At 49.3% G+C, this 23,303-nt stretch overlaps 1 protein-coding gene across 1 annotated transcript in view; it reads left to right on the top strand.

Moving 5' to 3' along the window:
• TMEM161B (transmembrane protein 161B) overlaps window positions 1-23,303 on the top strand; it is a 187,246-nt gene that overhangs the window by 51,304 nt on the left and 112,639 nt on the right. The window contains exon 4 of the mRNA XM_030193365.1: window positions 11,505-11,602. Coding sequence (XP_030049225.1) covers window positions 11,505-11,602 — 98 coding nt within the window. The remainder of the gene's footprint in view (window positions 1-11,504; window positions 11,603-23,303) is intronic.

The following is a 23,303-nucleotide window of genomic DNA, read 5'->3' as shown; positions in this document are numbered from 1 at the left end:
CGGAGTCTGGAGTTAGCGATGGAGGAGAAGGGTGCAATTAGGAGAGATTTGCCTAATGAACGGAGTTCCTGGGAAGGAGTGTAGGGAGAGATGAGGGTGGAGAAGTAGTGAGGGTCTGCAGAGTGAATGCACTTATAAGTCAATAAGAGGAGCTTGAATTTTATATGGAAACAGATAGGGAGCCAGTGAAGTGACTTCAGGAGAGGTCTGATATGGGCATAACGATTTTGGCTAAATATTAGTCGTGCAGCAGAATTTTGAACAGATTGAAGAGGAGAGAGGTGGCTGAGTGGAAGACCTGTGAGAAGCAAGTTGCAGTAATCTAAGCAAGAGGTGATGAGAGTGTGGATGAGGGTTCTGATAGCGTGTTCAGAAAGGAAAGGGTGAATTTTGGCGATATTATAAAGGAAGAAATGACATCACCATCTCATTTCACATACGCTATCAAAGTCCATAAACCGCTACTAAACGGACTTGGAAAAATCCAAAATTTCAGGAATAACATGTATAGAATGTTTGTACGTTTGGGAAGCTTGCCAGGTGCCCTTGGCCTGGATTGGCCGCTGTCATGGACAAGATGCTGGGCTCGATGGACCCTTGGTCTTTTGCCAGTATGGCATTACTTATGTACTTATGTAGTGGAACAGCCGGAGATGGAGCGGAGCCCCTTATAGAGGTGGCACCGCGGATGGAGGCGGCCTTGTCATTTTTGGCTGATGCCCTTTATGATCTGGTCAGAGCTTCGGCTAAACAGATGGCTGTAGCGGTGGCGGCTCGCCGTCTTCTGTGGCTACGGCATTGGGCAACTGACATGGCCTCTAAGCAAAGGTTGGTGAAGTTGCCCTTTCAAGGCCTTCTCCTGTTTGGTGAGGAGTTGGAGAAAATTGTGAAAGGCCTGGGGGATGCAAAACCCCAGCGCTTACCCGAGGATAGGCTGCGGCCTTCTTCCAAGGGTCAGGCGGTTCCCTCCTCTTACAGACCTCGCTTCCGTGAAGCTAGAAGGTACCGCTCGGGGCGTTCTGCTGGGTTCACTTTGCATGCCCGTTTTCAGCAGAGGAACTCCTTTCTCTCGGACAAACATTCCGCAGCAGCAGGCTCAAGACCTGGAGTTCATGGGCAACCCTCTCAATGATGGTGCGATACCTATACGATTACCATCTTACCATTACTTTTGTACTATTACATTATAATTGTATTTACTAAACCGTAGCCTGCCCTATGGTATTGTGTAAGCCACATTGAGCCTGCAACTAGTGGGAAAATGTGGGGTATAAATGTGTTAAAAATAAATGTAACCTTCTGACAATATTTTGCATTTGCTTTTAAGTCACCAAGGAGGAGGAGTAGCCTAGTGGTTAGTGCAACGGACTTTGATCCTGGGGAACTGGGTTCGATTCCCACTGCAGCTCCTTGTGACTGTGGGCAAGTCACTTAACCCTCCATTGCCTCAGGTACAAAATAAGTACCTGTATGTATGTAAACCACTTTGTATGTAATTGCAAAATACCACAGAAAGGCAGTATATCAAGTCCCATTTCTCCTTTCCCCTTTACAAAGGCTCGCTAGCATTTTTAGTGCCCGCTAATGATTAGCATGGCTAAATGCTAGAGAAGCCCATAGGAATATATGATTGTCTCTAACGTTTAGCGCACGCTAAAAATGCTAGTGCACCTTTGTAAAAGGGGCCTCTAGGTTGTAATGTCATTTTAATTATTAAAAACATTTTTCTGAAGGCTTATCTTAAACCAGTGTTAATATCTACGCTTAATGTAAAGGGACATGTGGACAGTTTTTTACAGTTCCTGGTACTGTCATCTCAGGAATGAGTCTTTTAGTTTGGACAAACGTACCTCTGTGCTTCATCCTACTACTACTACTACTACTTAACATTTCTAAAGCGCTACTAGGGTTACGCAGCGCTGTACAATTTAACATAGAAGGACAGTCCCTGCTCAAAGAGCTTACAATCTAAAGGGCACGTGAACAGTCAGTCTGATAGGGGCAGTCAAATTGGGGCAGTCTGGATTTCCTGAAAGGTAAGAGTTAGGTGCCGAACGCAGCATTGAAGAGGTGGGCTTTAAGCAAACTCTTGAAGATGGTCAGGGAGGGGGCTTGGCGTAAGGGCTTGGGAAAGTTGTTCCAAGCATAGGGTGAGGCGAGGCAGAATGAGTGGAGCCTGGAGTTGGCGGTGGTGGAGAAGGGTAATGAGAGGAGGGATTTGAACGGAGGTTTCGGGCGGGAACGTAAGGGGAGATGAGGGTAGAGAGGTAGTGAGGGGCAACAGACTGAGTGCATTTGTAGGTAAGAAGGAGAAGCTTGAACTGAATGCAGTATCTGATTGGAAGCCGGTGAAGTGACCTGAGGAGAGGGGTGATATGAGTATATCGGTTCTGGCGGAATATAAGACGTGCAGCAGAGTTCTGAACAGATTGAAGGAGGGATAGGTGGCTAAGTGGGAGGCCGGTGAGGAGTAAGTTGCAGTAGTCAAGGTGAGAGGTAATGAGAGCGTGGACGAGAGTTCAGGTGGTGTGTTCAGAGAGGAAAGGGCGTATTTTGCTGATGTTAAAGAGGAAGAAGCGACAGGTCTTGGCTATCTGCTGGATATGCGCAGAGAAGGAGAGGGAGGAGTCAAAGATGACTCCGAGGTTGCGGGCAGATGAGACGGGGAGGATGAGGGTGTTATCAACTGAGATAGAAAGTGGAGGAAGAGGAGAAGTGGGTTTTGGTGGAAAGACGATGAGCTCGGTCTTGGACATGTTCAGTTTCAGGTGGCGGTTGGACATCCAGGCAGCAATGTCGGATAAGCAGGCTGATACCTTTGCCTGGGTCTCCGCGGTGATGTCTGGTGTGGAGAGATACAGCTGGGTGTCATCAGCATAGAGATGATACTGGAAACCATGAGATGAGATCATGGAGCCCAGGGAAGAGGTGTAGATTGAGAAGAGAAGGGGTCCAAGGACAGATCCCTGGGGAACACCAACAGATAGCGGAATGGGGGTGGAGGAGGATCCATGAGAGTGAACTCTGAAGGTGCGGTGGGAGAGATAGGAGGAGAACCAGGAGAGGACAGAGCCCTGGAACCCAAATGAGGACAGTGTGGCAAGAAGTAAATCATGATTGACAGTGTCAAAAGCGGCGGATAGATCGAGGAGGATGAGGATGGAGTAGTGGCCTCTGGATTTGGCAAGGAACAGGTCATTATAGACTTTAGAGAGTGCTGTTTCTGTTGAGTGTAGCGGGCTAAAACCGGATTGAAGTGAATCGAGGATGGCATGAGAGGAGAGAAAATCAAGGCAGCGGCTGTGAATGGCGCGCTCAAGTATTTTGGAGAGGAAGGGTAAGAGGGAGATGGGGCGGTAGTTGGAGGGATAGGTAGGGTCAAGTGATGGTTTTTTGAGGAGAGGTGTGACTACAGCGTGCTTAAAGGTGTCAGGGACAGTTGCAGTGGAGAGAGAGAGGTTGAGGATTTGACAGATGGAGGGGGTGACAGTATGAGAGATGATGTTAAGTAGGTTTGTGGGAATGGGATCAGAAGAGCAGGTGGTGCATTTCGAGGAGGAAAGAAGGCGAGCCGTTTCCTCCTCGGTGATGTCGGGAAAGGAGGAGAAGGAGGCCTGGGTTGATTGGTTGAGGGAGAGGGCTGAAGGGTGAAGAGGAGGAGATGGCTTGGTAGTGAACTCAAGGTTGATCTTTTGCACCCTGTCGCGGAAGTAATCGGCCAGTGATTGAGGAGAGAGCGAGGGGGTGGGTGGGAGCGGAGGGCACTTTAAGGAGGGAGTTAAGGGTGGCGAAGAGACGACGGGGGTTGGAGCTGAGAGAATTGGTCAATTGGGTGTAATAATCCTGTTTGGCAAGGAATAGGGAGGAGTGGAAGGAGGATAGCATGAATTTGTAGTGAAGGAAATCTGAATGGGTGTGGGATTTCCTCCAGAGGCGTTCAGCAGATCGGGCGCAGGAGCGAAGGTAACGGATGTAAGGGGTCAGCCATGGCTGAGGAATAGTACGCTTAGTGGGACGGGAGGTGGATGGTGCGAGGGTGTCCAGAGCAGAGGAGAGAGTGGCATTGTATGCGGAGACAGCCTTGTCGACAGACTCGGAGGATGTGATGGAGGGGAGGAGATTAGAAATACTAGAGGTTAGGGTGGGAGGGTCAATAGCCTGGAGATTCCTAGAGGTAGTGGTTAAAGTTGGATGGGGCTGAGGGGGGGTGAAGAAGTGTGAAGGTGATCAGGTGATGATCGGAGAGAGGAAGAGCTGAAGCGTGGAAATTGGAGGGAGAGCCGGAAGAGGAGAGGACGAGGTCAAGACAGTGGCCGTCTCGGTAAGTAGGGGTGGTGGAGCATAGCTGGAGGTTGAAGGAGGATGTTAGAGTGAGGAACTGAGAAGAGTGAGGGTTGGATTAGTCATCAACGTGTATGTTAAAGTCTCCGAGAATGAGGGACGGAGATGAGGATTCGAGAAAAACGGAAAGCCCAGGCATCGAGGTTGGTGAGGAAGGAAGAGAGGGATTTATTAGGGGGGCGGTAAATGACTGCCACTCTGAGAGGCAATGGGTAGAATAGCCGAATGGAGTGTGCTTCAAAGGATAAGAAGCAGTGAGACTACAGTAGGAGGAGGGGTTGGAAACTACAGGAGGGCGAGAGTAGAAGCCCGACGCCTCCACTACGGCCAGCTGGGCGGGGAGTGTGGGAGAAGAGATAACCTCCATGGCAAAGGGCCGTGACTGAGGCCGAGTCATCAGGGGAGAGCCAGGTTTCAGTTAGGGCGAGCAGTTGAAGGGAACGAGAGATGAAGAGATCGTGGGTGAAGGGCAGTTTGTTGCAGACCGAGTGGGCATTCCACAGGGCACATCAGAAGGGGAGGGAGGAGGGGGGAAGGAGGGGAATAGAGACGAGATTGGAGACATCACGGAATCGTTTGCATGGATAGGAGGAGGACAGGTGAGGGGGGTCTGGATTAGGATTAATGTCTCCAGCGGATAGCAAGAGGGAGGAGCAAGAGAGTGCGGAGGAGGGTGGGGGAGGTCGGGCGACGAAGACGGGATGCACTTAGGAGGAATGGTGATGGGTTGATGGCAGGAAGGAAGTGTTGAAGGTTAAGAGCTAGGAAGGAGGAGGGGGACAAGAGAGATGGTGAGGTGGTGAGGGATGGGGGTGAATAGGGTATTGCCGTAGCGAGCAGGACGGGAGGGTCATGGGTGGGCAATGATTTCCAGTGGTAGACAGCGGTAGGGGGAGGGGAAAAATTAGGAAGGGACAGGGCAAGGAAGAGAATGTGGACAGGGGCCATAAGTAGTGATTGAGGTGTAACAGGTGTATGTGTAGTGAGTGGGGTGTGAAGCAGATAGAGCAGAAAAGCTGGATTGGAGGCTTGGAATTGGTGGAATTGATGGACTGGAGAAGCAGGTAAGTCAATGGCTGACAAGCTAGCAGGCGGGCTGGAACAAGCTGGTGCAGATGGACAGGAACGAGCAGGGAGAAGCTGGATCAGGCGGGCCGGAACAAGCTGGATCAGGCGGGCTGGAACAAGCTGGTGCAGATGGACAGGAACGAACAGGGAGAAGCTGGATCAGGCGGGCCGGAACAAGCTGGATCAGGCGGGCTGCAACAGCTGGAGCGGAGGGATTGGAGCAAGCAGGGGGAAGCTGATCAGGCGGGCTGGAACAAGCTGGTGCAGATGGACAGGAACGAGCAGGGAGAAGCTGGATCCGACGGACTGCGGTAAGCTGGAGTAGGTAGCTGATCAGGCGGGCTGGAGCAAGCTGTTGCAGATGGACTGGAACGAGCAGGGAGAAGCTGGGAGAGGCTGTATCCGACGGACTGCGGCAAGCTGGAGCAGGTAGCTGATCAGGCGGGCTGGAACAAGCTGTTGCAGATGGACTGGAGTGAGCAGGGAGGAGCTGGGAGAAGCTGGATCCGACGGACTGCGGCAAGCTGGAGCAGGTAGCTGATTAGGCGGGCTGGAGCAAGCTGGTGCAGATGGACTGGAACGAGCAGGGAGAAGCTGGGAGAGGCTAGATTCGATGGACTGCGGCAAGCTGGAGCAGGTAGCTGGAACAGGCAGGGAGAGGCTGAACGAGCTGGATCAGGCGGGCTGGAACAAGCTGGAGCAGATGACTGGAACAGGCAGGGATAACCTGGATCAGACGGACTGGGACAAGCTGGAGCAGGTAGTTTTTAGATTCGCTTGTGAGTTGTGATGTTTTTTGTTTTTCGCCCTGGGATGACCCTGGAATTCCCTTTACTCTTTCAAGCCCCTCTTCACTGGAGTTCATTCTGCTAGTGTTCCTGAGACGAAAGGACCAATAGAAGACTCTGTTGATTTGATAATACCTAAAACTGTGACGTTTCTTCTTGTTTCTACATCAGATGAAGTGCCTTTATGAGTGTTTCTTTGGTAGACATTTGGTAGATAGTTAACCTGTTTTTTTTATTTATTATCGCCCAGCTGTGCATTTTTACTCAGTAAACTGTTTCCAAGTTAGAGGAGACCGATGGTAAGTTGCTCACTATTGAACAGTTGTTCTAGAAAGTGGAGTCTACACTTATCTATGCAGTCCACTGGAATTGTGGCTATAAATGACAGTTTTCTTATACACCAGAAATGAAGCGTTTGAAAATTCTCTTTGAAATAAAAGTTTGCATGTGTTAAATTTTCCAAAAATTGTTGGTTATTTTCTTCTCTGAAAAAGATAAGATGTGCTTACTTTAAGAAAAAAGGATTATTCTATGGTCAGAAAATTCAGTTTTCTCCCAGTGTGTCTATATGCCACACAATGACAGTGTAGGGTGTTACTGGCCTGGTCTGAGACACTTGTTTGGTGAAGTATCTTTTTTCTTAGGTTTCAAAGTATCTCATAGCCTTTCATCACATCTGGAGAAATGTATTCAGGAGCATAAGTAAAATTGGGCATATTTTCTGTAGCTTATATGGGGGGATGGTGATGGGTACATTTAATAATTTTTGTACACTCAAAGTAATCATTTGAATTTTGTTTTTCTTTTTGTCTTTCCATTTCTCCTCTGTAATGGAGGCTAAGATATTAACCTTTATGTTTCTCTTTGGACTGCATTGGATTCAAATTTGAAAAAAAAAAAAAAATTGCAGCCACCCCAATATAAAATTCACCATGGAGACTGAGATCAACGCATGCTTTCCCTTTCTGGACTTAGAGCCCTGTTTACTAAGCCGCGTTATAGGCGCGTTAACATTTTTAATGCTTGTTAACAATGTACGCGCCTACATTATCCATATAGGTGCTTACATACAGTGGGGGAAATAAGTATTTGATCCCTTGCTGATTTTGTAAGTTTGCCCACTGACAAAGACATGAGCAGCCCATAATTGAAGGGTAGGTTATTGGTAACAGTGAGAGATAGCACATCACAAATTAAATCCGGAAAATCACATTGTGGAAAGTATATGAATTTATTTGCATTCTGCAGAGGGAAATAAGTATTTGATCCCCCACCAACCAGTAAGAGATCTGGCCCCTACAGACCAGGTAGATGCTCCAAATCAACTCGTTACCTGCATGACAGACAGCTGTCGGCAATGGTCACCTGTATGAAAGACACCTGTCCACAGACTCAGTGAATCAGTCAGACTCTAACCTCTACAAAATGGCCAAGAGCAAGGAGCTGTCTAAGGATGTCAGGGACAAGATCATACACCTGCACAAGGCTGGAATGGGCTACAAAACCATCAGTAAGACGCTGGGCGAGAAGGAGACAGCTGTTGGTGCCATAGTAAGAAAATGGAAGAAGTACAAAATGACTGTCAATCGACAAAGATCTGGGGCTCCACGCAAAATCTCACCTCGTGGGGTATCCTTGATCATGAGGAAGGTTAGAAATCAGCCTACAACTACAAAGGGGGAACTTGTCAATGATCTCAAGGCAGCTGGGACCACTGTCACCACGAAAACCATTGGTAACACATTACGACATAACGGATTGCAATCCTGCAGTGCCCGCAAGGTCCCCCTGCTCCGGAAGGCACATGTGACGGCCCGTCTGAAGTTTGCCAGTGAACACCTGGATGATGCCGAGAGTGATTGGGAGAAGGTGCTGTGGTCAGATGAGACAAAAATTGAGCTCTTTGGCATGAACTCAACTCGCCGTGTTTGGAGGAAGAGAAATGCTGCCTATGACCCAAAGAACACCGTCCCCACTGTCAAGCATGGAGGTGGAAATGTTATGTTTTGGGGGTGTTTCTCTGCTAAGGGCACAGGACTACTTCACCGCATCAATGGGAGAATGGATGGGGCCATGTACCGTACAATTCTGAGTGACAACCTCCTTCCCTCCGCCAGGGCCTTAAAAATGGGTCGTGGCTGGGTCTTCCAGCACGACAATGACCCAAACATACAGCCAAGGCAACAAAGGAGTGGCTCAGGAAGAAGCACATTAGGGTCATGGAGTGGCCTAGCCAGTCACCAGACCTTAATCCCATTGAAAACTTATGGAGGGAGCTGAAGCTGCGAGTTGCCAAGCGACAGCCCAGAACTCTTAATGATTTAGAGATGATCTGCAAAGAGGAGTGGACCAAAATTCCTCCTGACATGTGTGCAAACCTCATCATCAACTACAGAAGACGTCTGACCGCTGTGCTTGCCAACAAGGGTTTTGCCACCAAGTATTAGGTCTTGTTTGCCAGAGGGATTAAATACTTATTTCCCTCTGCAGAATGCAAATAAATTCATATACTTTCCACAATGTGATTTTCTGGATTTAATTTGTGATGTGCTATCTCTCACTGTTACCAATAACCTACCCTTCAATTATGGGCTGCTCATGTCTTTGTCAGTGGGCAAACTTACAAAATCAGCAAGGGATCAAATACTTATTTCCCCCACTGTAGCGTGTGTGCTAATTGTAGGCGTGTTAAAAATGCTAACGCGCCTTAGTAAACAGGGACCTTAATGATCATGAAGCGGACAGATGGAAACCTGGGTCACATGGAGGCATATTTTCAAAGCACTTAGACTTACAAAGTTGCATAGTAACCTATGGAACTTTGTAAGTCTAAGTGCTTTGAAAATGAGCCCCATGGTATGCAGAAAACCCAACCATACCAACTACATGCAGAGTTCTACCACCATCCGGCCACAAAAAGAAGTGAACAAAGCTTTTGCGACCTGAACAATCTTCAGAAAGAAAAGCACATCTTCCTGGATACATTATTAGCTAATAGCTACAAAAGAAGAGCCATTTCTCAAGCCTTAAAACTTCAACAACCCAACCTGTGAAATCAACAATAACCAATAACCATTAGATAATGACTCCATGACAGAACAAAAACTCATGTTCAAAGAGTGAAGAATCGCATAGAAAAACTGTAGTTCGCCTAAACAGTCAGGGCTAAGTTGGCAGAGGAGAAGGAAGTGACCCTGAGGGGAATAATCAAACTGCGCCAGCGAAATAGGTTGCTGGCGATCTATTTTGGTGGCGCCACGCAAACAGCTGACCAAACCGTATTATCGAAAAAGATGGCCAGCCAACTTTTCTTTTGATAATACGGTTTGGCCCGGCCAAATGCCAGAGTTCGCCGGGTTTGAGATGGTCTGTTTTGTTTTTTAGCGATAATGGAAAAAATGCCGGCGATCTCAAACCTGGCGAAATCCAAGGCATTTGGTCGTGGGAGGAGCCAGCATTTGTAATGCACTGGTCCCCCTGACATGCCAGGACACCAACCAGGCACCCTAGGGGGCACTTCTAAAAATTAAAAAAATATATACAAATACCTCCCAGGTGCATAGCTCCCTTCCCTTGGGTGCTGAGCCCCCAATTCCCCCCCCCAAAACCCACTCCCCACAGCTCTACACCACTACCATAATCCTTATGGGTGAAGGGGGGCACCTACAGGTGGGTACAGTGGGTTGGGGGGGGGGGGCTGGAGGGCTCAACACTTACCACCACAAGTGTAACAGGTCGGAGGGGGGATAGGCCTGGGTGCGCCTGCCTGAAGTCCACTGCAACCAACAAAAACTGTTCCAGGGACCTGCATACTGCTGTCAGGGAGCTGGGTATGAAGGCTGGCATACAGACTGGCGAAAAAGGTTTTTATTTATTTTTTTTTTTAGTGTGGGAGGGGGTTGGTTACCACTGGGGGAGTACGGGGAGGTCATCCCCCATTCCCTCCGGTGGTCATCTGGTGAGTTGGGGCACCTTTTTGAGGCTTCGTTGTGAAAATAAAAGGACCAAGTAAAACCGACGAAATACCGATTATCGCCACTTTTTTTTTCCATTATCTGCGAAAGCCAGCCATCTGGTAGCCACGCCCATGCCCGCCTATGTCCTGCCTTCGCTACGCCGCTGACACGGCCCCTTGAACTTTTGCCGGTTCAGTGACGGGAAAGCGGCAATGGTGTCAAAAAAGCAGCTTTCAATTATACCAATTTTGCCGCTTTTGAGAGATTGCCGGCCATCTCCTGATTTATGTCGGAAGATGGCTGGCGATCACTTTCGAAAATAAGCCTGCCTGTGTGCAGCAGTTCATTGCCTTCTCCTCCTGCCATGGGATTTCTGTGTGATGGGGAGAGAGAGAGAGCAGCTGATGTGCCATGAGGAGAGAGGGGAACCAGAGCAAGGTAATAGTGTCATTGGAGGGGGGGGGGGGGGGGGGGGGGGGGGACAGAGCATAGTGAGTGTCTCATGGGGAAAAGGAGAAGTGAGTGTGCCATGAAAGAGAGTGACAAGTAAGTGTGTCAGGAGGAGGGACAAATCAAGGTGAGATGTGCCATGGGGAGGAGTGGGCAGAGCAAGGTGAAAGTTTACTCTGCAGTTTGAGGGGGCAGTGAAAACTGATAGTGTACCATGGGGATTTGGTTGCTCCCTTCTGCTCTTTGTTCATCCCACTTCCAAAAACATTAGTGGCTTGATGCTTATACAAGCACTAAATAGATCTGTCATCTCAGTTGGTAGAATAGACAATATAAAAAAGATAGTAGTGTAGTTGAGACAACTGGTGCATTCCCACTTAGAAGTAATTTGTTAAGCTTTCAAGATCTAGGGGACCATTACAAATCACCGCCATACACACTTATTAGAGTCTTGATATACCACCTTTCTGAGATACAACCAGAGCAGTTTATATGTTACCTTACAGGTACTTTCTCTGTCTCTACTGAGCTCACAATCTGACTTCTCACCTTTTTAGTATGGCAAATGCCAGTATTCATATTTCTCTTTACCTTCCCATCTCCAGTTATAGAAATAATTGGACAGTCTTGTACACCAAAAGTACTGAAAAAAATGGAGTGATTTTTGAAAAGGAAATATATTTTCCTAAGAATAATTAAGTAAGTGCCAGTAGTATTTACAACATTGGATGAGGTAGTTTGCATTGCTTCATTGTGTAGCAAAGAGTTTGAGTGAAGATGAGAGGAACTGAATTGAGGTCTCTGGGGTTTACTAATATTTCACACTGAATTAACTGCTTTTTATACTGAAGCAGTTTAATAGAATAGTTGTTTAAATCTATGCATGTCTATCTTCTTTCAGGAAGTATAATGGGCATATTGAGAGTAAACCATTAACCATTCCTAAGGATATTGATCTTCATCTGGAAACAAAGTCAGTTACGGAAGTGGATACCTTAGGTAAGAGATGTGAATCAGAACAATTCATGGCCTAAAGCAATGGTCTCCAGTGTGCGGCCCCTGAAGTCTTCCATTGTGGCCCTCAATATGCTGTGCTGGTAAACAGTATGTAGGTACAAGTATTTCATTAATGATATTTACCACAGTCATGATATTTGCTATAGCTGACAAGCCACAGTTAAATGAGTTTATTTATATCCTATCTGTGTTGTAGAATCAATATTTCACTTTTAATGATCACTTGATATAGCAACTGCAATCTTTCTTAAGTGTGTCACTCAGGTGTCTCATTTATGATAACACATACTGTTGACAAGACAAAATAAAGTGAGTTTTTGGCTCAAATTCATGACGTCTCTTCGCCACAGTGAACTCTCTCCTCAAAGTGCCTTCACCTCCAACTCCCCCTTCACTTTCTCCCCAGACTCTGGCTGAGTACTTTCATGATAAGGTTCACAAGATTAAACTTGAATTCTCAACCAGGTCACCTCCACCTCTCCTTCCTTTAATCCATTTTCTCAACCCTCCAACCCCTGCCTCCGTTTCTGAAATCACTAAAGAGGAAACTACACATCTTCTTTCCTCCTCAAAACTAACTACCTGTTCCTCTGATCCTGTTCCCACCCATCTACTTAACACTATCTCTCCTACTGTCATCCCTTTTACATGTCATATCCTCGATCTTTCACTTTCCACTGCGACTGTTCCTGATGCCTTCAAACATGCTGTAGTCACACCACTCCTTAAAAAACCTTCATAGGACCCTACCTGTCCTTCCAACTATCGCCCCCCATCTCCCTCTTCCCTTTCCTATCCAAGATACTTGAAGGTGCTGTTCATTGCCTTTGCCTTGACTTTCTTTCATCTCAAGCTATTCTTGATCCACTTCAATCTGGCTTTCGCCCCCTTCATTCAACTGAAACAGCGCTTGCTAAAGTCTCCAGTGACCTGTTCCTGGCCAGATCCAAAGGTCTCTAGTCTATCCTCATCCTTCTCTATCTTTCTGCTGCTTTTGACACTGTTGATCACTGCCTACTCCTTGATACGCTGTCCTCACTTGGATTTCAGGGCTCTAGTCTTTCCTGGTTTTCTTCTTATCTCTCCTATCGTACTTTTAGTGTATACTCTGGTGGATCCTCCTCCATTTCTATTCTACTGTCAGTTGGTGTACCTCAGGGATCTCTCCTGGGACCTCTTCTTTTCTCCATCTATACTTCTTCCCTTGGTACTCTGATCTTATCCCATGGTTTTCAGTATGATCTTTACGCTGATGACTCCCAGATCTACCTCTCCACACCAGAAATCTCAGCAGGAATCCAGGCCAAAGTATCAGCCTACCTGTTTGACATTGCTGCCTGGATGTCTCAGCGCCATCTGAAACTAAACCTGACCAAGACTGAGCTTCTTATCTTTCCCCCTAAACCAACCTCTCCTCTTCCCCCATTCTCTATCTCCATGGATAACACTTCTCATCTTCCCTGTCTCATCAGCTCGTAACCTTGGGGTCATCTTCGACTCCTCTCTCTCCTTCTTTGCATATATTCAGCAGACTGCTAAAACCTGTTGTTTCTTTTTCTATAATATCGCCAAAATTTGGCCTTTCCTTTCTGAGCATACTGCCAGAACCCTTATCCACACTCTTATCACCTCTCACTTAGACTATTGCAACTTGCTTCTCACAGGTCTCCCACTTAACCATCTCTCTCCTCTTCAATCTGTTTAAAATTCTGCTGCATGACTTATATTCTGCCAGTGTCGCTATGCTCATATTAGCCCTCTCCTCAAGTCTCTTCACTGGCTCCCTATCTGGTTCTGCATACAGTTCAAACTCCTTATTGAATTATAAGTGCATTCACTCTGCAGCTCCTCAGTACCTCTCCACTCTCATCTCTCCCTACACTCCTCCCCGGGAACTCCATTCTCCGAGGACAAGCAGGCTGCTTGTTCTCACGACTGGGTGACGTCCGCGGCAGCCCCCACCAACCGGAAGAAGCTTCGCGGGCGGTCCGCACGCAGGGCACGCCCACTGCGCATGCGCAGCCGTCTTCCCGCCCGTGCGCGACCGTTCCCGCCAGTCTTTTCTTTTCCGCGCTGGAGAGAGTCGTGCGTCGCCGCTCTCTCTTTGTCAGCCCCGGAAAACCGTCGCGTTGTTCGCGAATTCGTTAATTTTTTGTTTCTTGTTGCCGCGCGCTCCAACCTTTTCTTTTTCCTTTAAAAAAAAAAAAAAGAGAGAACGCGCTTAAATTTTTCCCTCGTTTTCTAGCGGGGGCGTCGCGTTGCGGCCTTGTGGCCGCGCGGTCGATTTATTTTTCGAGGTGTGATTTACCGCCACCATCGACGACTTTAACTTTGCCGACGCGATTTTTCCGTCGATGTCCTCGAAGGTCCCGAGTGGATTTAAGAAGTGTGGTCGGTGCGGCCGGCCTATCTTGCAGACCGACACCCACGCTTGGTGCCTCCAGTGCCTCGGGCCGGAGCACAATATCAAGTCGTGTTCTTTGTGTCTTGGTCTCCGGAAACGGACTCAGGTTGCGGGGCAAGTTCTTCGGGACCGTCTTTTTGTAACTTGCGCCGGCCCCTCGACGTCGACCTCGACGGCATCGGTATCGACGGCCGGTTCTTCGGTACCGGTATCGATGTCCGCGAAATCGGCACCTATGGCATCGACCCCAGGAGTACAGGTCCCGTCGGCCCGCCGGTCCTCCGGTGACGGTAGGGGTGAGAGGCTGCGTGGGCAATCGGCCCCGGTCACTCCCTCTGCTCATGGCCCTCGGGACCGAACCCTGTCCGACCCGGCCCCTCGAGACCGAGGGGGATCGACCTCCTCCTCCTCTGTTCCACCTGGCGCCATGACGGGCACCGCAAAAAACAGAAAAAGCACCGTCATCGGTCCCCATCGGTGCGCCCAGCCCTCGGTGCCGGAGAGGAGTTGACGCCGAAGCGTCCACGTCGAGAGGAAAGGTCCCCCTCGGTAGTGGAGGTACCGAACTGTCAGGGTCCCAGCACTTCGGTGCAGTCTCCTGGACCCGAGCAGCTTCTGGCACCGACGCCTCTACCGGCCCCCCCCGTCTTTCCCGACAGCGGGCCTTGACGAGTGCCTCCAAGCCATCCTTCCGGGGATCTTGGAAGGGCTGATGCGCCAGGCTGTGCCGGCGCCGGGGGTGCTTGCGCCCTTGGCGCCGTTGACTGTGGCGCCGGTGAGCTCTAGCCCGGTGCCGAGGCCTTCGACACCGCCGCCGCTTGCGGCGCCGGTCTCGACCGCCACGCAGGTGGAGTCCCCGTCGACGTCGATGGAGGGAGCTTCGTCCCCGCCGGCGCGGGAGTCCACCGCTCGACGACACCGAGGCCTCGGTGCCTCGACGTCGAGCCGGGCCCGATTAAGGACTCAGCTACATGAGCTTATGTCCGATACCGAGGAAGAGGCCTCGTGGGGGGAAGAGGAGGACCCTAGATATTTCTCCTCAGAGGAGTCTGTGGGCCTCCCCTCTGACCCCACGCCTTCACCGGAGAGGAAGCTCTCGCCTCCTGAGAGCCTCTCCTTTGCCTCCTTTGTTAGGGATATGTCTATATGCATTCCCTTCCCCGTGGTCTCTGTGGACGAGCCGAGGGCTGAGATGCTCGAGGTCCTCGACTATCCATCACCACCTAGAGAGTCCTCCACGGTGCCGTTGCACAATGTCCTCAAAGAGACACTGCTTCGGAACTGGATGAGTCCATTATCTAATCCCACCATTCCCAAGAAAGCAGAGTTCCAGTACAGAATCCACTCGGACCCAGAGTTAATGCGGCCCCAATTGCCCCATGACTCTGCGGTCGTGGATTCTGCTCTCAAGAGGGCACGGAGTTCGAGGGATACCGCCTCGACGCCCCCGGGGCGGGAGTCTCGCACTCTGGACTCGTTTGGGAGGAAGGCCTACCAATCTTCCATGCTCGTGACCCACATCCAATCTTACCAGCTCTACACGAGCATCCACATGCGGAACACTGTGAAGCAACTGGCGGACCTGGTTGATAAGCTCCCGCCGGAGCAGTCCAGGCCTTATCAGGAGGTGGTCAGGCAGCTGAAGGCGTGCAGAAAGTTCCTGTCCAGGGGTGTCTATGACACCTGTGAAGTGGCATCTCGTGCTGCGGCCCAAGGTATAGTGATGCGCAGGCTCTCATGGCTGCGTGCCTCTGACTTGGACAACCGCACCCAGCAGAGACTGGCCGACGTCCCTTGCCGGGGGGATAATATTTTTGGCGAGAAGGTCGAGCAGCTGGTGGACCAACTGCATCAGCGGGAAACCGCCCTCGACAAGCTCTCCCACCGGGCGCCTTCAGCATCCACCTCAGCAGGTGGACGTTTTTCCCGGCCCGGCAGGCTGCGCCCTATGCTTTTGCCAAGCGTAGGTACACCCAGCCGGCCCGAAGGCCTCGACAGGCACAGGGACAGCCCCAGCGCGCTCGTTCTTGTCAACAGCGTGCGCCTAAGCAGCCCCCTGCGCCTCCACAGCAAAAGCCGGGGACGGGCTTTTGACTGGATCCACGGGAACATAGCCGCCCTCAAAGTGTCCGTGCCAGACGATCTGCCGGTCGGAGGGAGGTTAAAATTTTTTCACCAAAGGTGGCCTCTCATAACCTCCGACCAGTGGGTTCTCCAAGTAGTGCGGTGCGGATACGCCCTAAATTTGGCCTCCCTTCCACCAAATTGTCCTCCGGGAGCTCAATCCTTCAGCTCCCATCACAAGCAGGTACTTGCAGAGGAACTCTCCGCCCTTCTCAGCGCCAATGCGGTCGAGCCCGTACCACCCGGGCAGGAAGGGCAGGGATTCTATTCCAGGTATTTCCTTGTGGAAAAGAAAACAGGGGGGATGCGTCCCATCCTAGACCTGAGAGGCCTGAACAAATTCCTGGTCAAAGAAAAGTTCAGGATGCTTTCCTTGGGCACCCTTCTGCCAATGATTCAGGAAAACGATTGGCTATGTTCCCTGGATTTAAAGGACGCATACACTCACATCCCGATACTGCCAGCTCACAGACAGTATCTCAGATTCCGCCTGGGCGCACGGCACTTTCAGTATTGTGTGCTGCCCTTTGGGCTCGCCTCTGCCCCACGGGTGTTTACAAAGTGCCTCGTGGTGGTAGCGGCGTATCTCCGCAAGCTGGGAGTGCACGTGTTCCCATATCTCGACGATTGGCTGGTCAAGAACACCTCGGAGGCAGGAGCCCTCCGGTCCATGCAGTGCACTATTCAACTCCTGGAGCTGCTGGGGTTTGTGATAAATTACCCAAAGTCCCACCTCCAGCCAACCCAGTCTCTGGAATTCATAGGAGCTCTGCTGAATACCCGGACGGCTCAGGCCTTCCTTCCCGAAGCGAGGGCCAACAACCTCCGGTCCCTGGCTTCGCAGACCAGAGCGTCTCAGCAGGTCACAGCTCGGCAGATGTTGAGACTTCTGGGTCATATGGCCTCCACAGTCCATGTGACTCCCATGGCTCGTCTTCACATGAGATCTGCTCAATGGACCCTAGCTTCCCAGTGGTTCCAAGCCACCGGGAATCTAGAGGATGTCATCCGCCTCTCCACCAGTTGCCGCACTTCACTGCTCTGGTGGACCATTCGGACCAATTTGACCCTGGGACGTCCATTCCAAATTCCGCAGCCCACGAAAGTGCTGACGACGGATGCATCTCGCCTGGGGTGGGGAGCTCATGTCGATGGGCTCCACACCCAGGGTCTGTGGTCCCTCCAGGAAAAGGATCTGCAGATCAACCTCTTGGAGCTCCGAGCGATCTGGAACGCACTGAGGGCTTTCAGAGATCGGCTGTCCTGCCAAATTATCCAAATTCGGACAGACAATCAGGTTGCAATGTATTACACCAACAAGCAGGGGGGCACCGGATCTCGCCCCTTGTGTCAGGAAGCTGTCGGGATGTGGCGTTGGGCTTGCCAATTTGGCATGCTCCTCCAAGCCACATACCTGGCAGGTGTAAACAACAGTCTGGCCGACAGACTGAGCAGAGTCATGCAACCGCACGAGTGGTCGCTCCATTCCAGAGTGGTACGCAAGATCTTCCGAGAGTGGGGCACCCCCTCGGTGGACCTTTTCGCCTCTCAGACCAACCACAAGCTGCCTCTGTTCTGTTCCAGACTTCAGGCACACGGCAGACTAGCGTCGGATGCCTTTCTCCTTCATTGGGGGACCGGCCTCCTGTATGCTTATCCTCCCATACCTTTGGTGGGGAAGACCTTACTGAAGCTCAGGCAAGACCGCGGCACCATGATTCTGATAGCGCCCTTTTGGCTCCGTCAGATCTGGTTCCCTCTTCTTCTGGAGTTGTCCTCAGAAGAACCGTGGAGATTGGAGTGTTTTCCGACTCTCATTTCGCAGAACGACGGAGCGTTGCTGCACCCCAACCTTCAGTCTCTGGCTCTCATGGCCTGGATGTTGAGGGCGTAGACTTCGCTGCGTTGGGTCTGTCTGAGGGTGTCTCCCGTGTCTTGCTTGCCTCTAGGAAGGATTCCACTAAAATGAGTTACTTTTTCAAGTGGAGGAGGTTTGTCGTTTGGTGTGTGAGCAAGGCCCTAGAACCTCGTTCTTGCCCTGCACAGAACCTGCTTGAATACCTTCTGCACTTATCAGAGTCTGGCCTCAAGACCAACTCAGTAAGGAATCACCTTAGTGCGATTAGTGCTTACCATTATCGTGTGGAAGGTAAAGCCATCTCTGGAGAGCCTTTAGCCGTTCGATTCATGAGAGGCTTGCTTTTGTCAAAGCCCCCTGTCAAGCCTCCTGCAGTGTCATGGGATCTCAACGTCGTCCTCACCCAGCTGATGAAACCTCCTTTTGAGCCACTGAATACCTGCCATCTGAAGTACTTGACCTGGAAGGTCATTTTCTTGGTGGCAGTTACTTCAGCTCGTAGGGTCAGTGAGCTTCAAGCCCTGGTCGCTCATGCTCCGTATACCAAATTTCATCACAACAGAGTAGTGCTCCGCACCCACCCAAAGTTCCTGCCGAAGGTGGTGTCGGAGTTCCATCTTAACCAGTCAATTGTCTTGCCAACATTCTTCCCCAGGCCGCATACCCGCCCTGCTGAACGTCAGTTGCACACATTGGACTGCAAGAGAGCATTGGCCTTCTACTTGGAGCGGACACAGCCCCACAGACAGTCCGCCCAATTGTCTATTTCTTTCGACCCTAACAGGCTAGGGGTCGCTGTCGGGAAACGCACCATCTCCAATTGGCTAGCAGATTGCATTTCCTTCACTTATGCCCAGGCTGGGCTGACTCTTGAGGGTCATGTCACGGCTCATAGTGTCAGAGCCATGGCAGCGTCGGTGGCCCACTTGAAGTCAGCCACTATTGAAGAGATTTGCAAGGCTGCGACGTGGTCATCTGTCCACACATTCACATCACATTACTGCCTCCAGCAGGATACCCGACGCGACAGTCGGTTCGGGCAGTCGGTGCTGCAGAATCTGTTTGGGGTGTAAATCCAACTCCACCCTCCAGGACCCATTTATTCTGTTCAGGCTGCACTCTCAGTTAGTTGTTCTTCGTAGGTCAATTTTCTGTTGTATCCTCGCCGTTGCGAGGTTCAATTGACCTGGGTTCTTGTTTTGAGTGAGCCTGAGAGATAGGGATACCCCAGTCGTGAGAACAAGCAGCCTGCTTGTCCTCGGAGAAAGTGAATGATACATACCTGTAGCAGGTGTTCTCCGAGGACAGCAGGCTGATTGTTCTCACCTACCCTCCCTCCTCCCCTTTGGAGTTGCGTTTTCATCATTTTGCTTGTCATTCAACTGGCGGGAACGGTCGCGCACGGGCGGGAAGACGGCCACGCATGCGCGGTGGGCGTGCCCTGCGTGTGGACCGCCCGCAAAGCTTCTTCTGGTTGGTGGGGGCTGCCGCGGACGTCACCCAGTCGTGAGAACAATCAGCCTGCTGTCCTCGGAGAACACCTGCTACAGGTATGTATCATTCACTTTCACTGGGTAAATCTCTCTTATCTGCACCTTTCTCCTCCACCGCTATCTCCAAACTCCGTTCCTTTTATCTTGCTGCACCATATGTGTGGAATAGACTTCCTGAGCCAGTACGTCAAGCTCCATCCCTGGCCGTCTTCAAATCTAGGCTAAAAGCCCACCTTACTCACTTGTTCAGTACCCTTATTTTATCATCCCCACCTTAGTAATTCCCTTATCTCTTATTTGTCCTGTTTGTCCTAATTAGATTGTAAGTTCTGTCGAGCAGGGACTGTCTCTTCATGTTCAAGTGTACAGCGCTGTGTATGTCTAGTAGCGCTATAGAAATAAGTAGTAGTAGTAGAGTTTTTAAAATATATCCTTGAAGTGTATTACTGCGTTCTGCCATTTGACATTGCATAAGCTTCCAGGGTATTCACCAAGTGTCAAGTGGTAGTTGCGGCATATTTGTGCAGACTAGGAGTATATGTAATTCCCTTTCTGGACAATTGACTGTTCAAGAATACATCACAGGAGGGGGCATCAGAGTCAATGCACATAATTATTTGGGTGTTGGAGCTCCTAGGATTCATCATATACTACCCCATGTCCCACCCCACGATTGGAGTACGTAGGAGCCCTGCTCAATACATTGCAAGCTTGGGCTTTTCTTCCACAAGCGAGAGTAGAGACCTTTATCAACACTTGCCTCGCAAGTCCAATGCAGCAAGCAGGTCTAGTTCAACAGATGTTGAGATTAATGGGCCACAGTCCTCAACAGTGCATGTCACTGCCTTTGTACGTCTCCATTTGAGAGAAGACCAGTGAACACTAGATTTCCAGTAGTCTCGTGGCTGGGAATCTAGTGGATGTCATCTAGATTCCTCCAAATTTGACTCATGCCTTTCTCTGGTGGACAATTTGAATGAATTTGACTGAGACTACCATTCCAAATTCCACCTACTCAGAAGGTGCTAACAATGGATGTATCGAAGCTGGGATGGGGAGGTCATGTGGATGGGCTTCTCACCCAGGGCACTATTCAGAGATCGGCTACAGAACCAAATTATTTTTATTTAAACAGACAACTAGATTTCAGTTTTCTATATAAACAAGCAGAGGGTACGGCATTCTACCCCTTGTGTCAGGAAGCAGTGGGAATGTGACAGTAGGCCCTTCTTCACTGAATGGTCCTCCGAGCCACATACCTACCAGGAAAGGACAACTGCTTAGCGGACAAACTGAGCAGGGTTTTGCAACTGTATGAGTGGTCTCAACATGGACATACCCCGCAAGATCTTCTGAGAGTGGGGCATCTCGGTGGATTTTTTTTGTCACTCATCTCACCTAAGTCCCCCAGCTCTGATCCAGGCTCAGGTCACATGGTACATGACACTAGCATCGGATGTAGTTTCCTCTTCTGGAGTTGTTCTCTGAAGATCCGTGGAGATTGGAATATTTTCTGAGGCTCATCACACAGAACCAAGGGATCTCTAATGCATCCCAACCTCCAATCCCTGGCCGTCATGTCTTTGATGTTGAGAGCATAATATTTGAATACTTAGATTTGCTCGAGGGAGTCTCCTGCATCTTGCTGGCTTCCAGGAAAGACTCCACTGAGCGTTATTCATTTTAGTGGAGGAGGTTTGCTGTCTGGTATGAGGGCAAGGTCTTAGATCCCCTTACATGCCTTACACAAATACTGTTTGAATACTTCCTGCACTTCTCTGAGACTGGTTTGAAAACCAACTCTGTAAGGGTTCATCTAAGTACGGTTAGTGCTTATTTGTAGGAGGTAAGTCCATCTCTATGTATCCGCTAGTAGTTCGCTTCATATCAAGTTTGTTATCATCAGAGCCCCCTGAAAAACCTCCAGCTATATCATGGGATCTCAACATTGTCCTCACCCAGCTGATGAAAGCTGTTTTTGAGGCGCTTGATTCCTATTGACCTGAAAAATTGTGTTTTTGGTGGTGGTCACTTCATTTCACAGAGTCAGTGAGCTTCAGGCCCTAGTAACTAATCCACCTTACACTGTTTCACCACAATAGAGTAGTTCTCTGCACACACCCTAAGTTTCCTCCTAAGGTAGTATTGGAGTTCCATCTTAATCAGACAGTCATCCTACCAACATTTTCCCCAAAACCAAATGCCCATCCTGGCGAGAGTGTACTGCATACCTTGGTTTGCAAGCGAGCCTTAGCCTTCTATCTGGATCACACAATTTCTAATCGGCTAGCAGATTGCATCTCCTTTACTTATTCCCAGGCTGGTCTGACCCTAAGGAGTCATGCCAGATCCATGGGTAGCTCACTTGAGGTCAGCCTCCATAGAGGAGATGTACAAAGCTGCAAAGTGGCCAACTGTCCACACATTCACATCTTATTTATGCCTTGAGCAGGATACCCGACGTGGCAGTCAGTCCTAAAGAATTTGTGTGGTGTATAGAATCCAATTGCACCCCTGTAGGCCCAGTTTTCTTTAGTTCCAGGCTACACCGTCACAACTAGTATGTAAACAGTTTCAGGTTATTTGACTTTGAGGCCTTGATGTTTCGAGTCTATTATCCTAACATTGTTTTTGGTGAGCCTGGTAGCTAGGGATTCCATTTGTGAGACTACATGTGGCCTGCTTGTCCTCGGAGAAAGCAAAATTACTCACCTGTAGCAGGTGTTCTCTGAGGACTGCAGGCCAAGTATTCTCACATATCCTCCCACCTCCCCTTGGAATTGTATTTTTTAGCTATTTTACATGACTGAGGAACCCACGCTCATGTCTTGGGCGAGAATACACCGGTGAATTCACAGTGGGTCGCTGCTAGAAAGTTCTACATTTATCTCGCTAGTGAGCGTCCACACCAGGCTCCGTCAGATGACGTCACTTAGCTGTGAGAATACTTGGCCTGCTGTCCTTGGAGAACACCAGCTACAGGTGAGTAATTTTGCTGTGTCTCTATTCATCTATATCATCTATCTCTATATTTACATGATGATTGGGGGAAAAAGTAGAGAACTCTATTGTATAACAGCGTAAGTTTAGCAAATTTGTATAATTTGTACCAAAATAAATATCAAGCCCGCCAGAATTTGCTTCTTTCTTACTTTTCTGCTGTATAAAAGAGATAACCACACAAAATCTCCCTAATGGAATGTTTTTTGGTAAACACAACCAAATAAACTACAAAACCAAAAATAAGAACTAACTGTCTGCAAATAGCAATACCTTAGGTTTTCTCGTTACACATTGGTTTATTATACATGTTCAAGATGTGATATAATCTTATACTTGCATCAGGGAACCCTCGGAAGATACCACTTAAAAAGACAATGTCATGAAATCTTTTGCCTAGTGGCATAGCATCTCTTCATTGGGCTATCCCTTAATTCATTTTTTTGTAAGTGCTATTGCAAACACATAAAAGTGCTCAAACTATATGTGCTCTAAATAATAAGCTTATCTTATCTTTGAAGCCGTGTCCATGTCTCTTAATGCTAAAATCCACTTGGGCTTCCCCTGATTGCGCCCGACACCGCGGGTTTCAGTACTTTCATCAGGGACTCGGGTTAATTGCCCTCGGCAGATACACAATGACTTGTTAGTTGAAACATCGGCGTTGAATGCTTGTGCTGCCACGCGTATAAAAGAGATGTCAGTGTGATGTAATTGGTTTCACTACACGGTGAACTGAAAAAGAGAACTCATGGGTTTTACCTCCTAACGTTAGTTATGATGCACCTATGTAATTCAATAACA

The sequence above is a fragment of the Microcaecilia unicolor genome, chromosome 2, assembly GCF_901765095.1.
Source record: "Microcaecilia unicolor chromosome 2, aMicUni1.1, whole genome shotgun sequence".
Classification (NCBI taxonomy): Eukaryota; Metazoa; Chordata; class Amphibia; order Gymnophiona; family Siphonopidae; genus Microcaecilia; species Microcaecilia unicolor.
The sequence above is the reverse complement of the archived record's forward strand: the minus strand, read 5'-3'. Positions and strand labels throughout refer to the sequence as shown.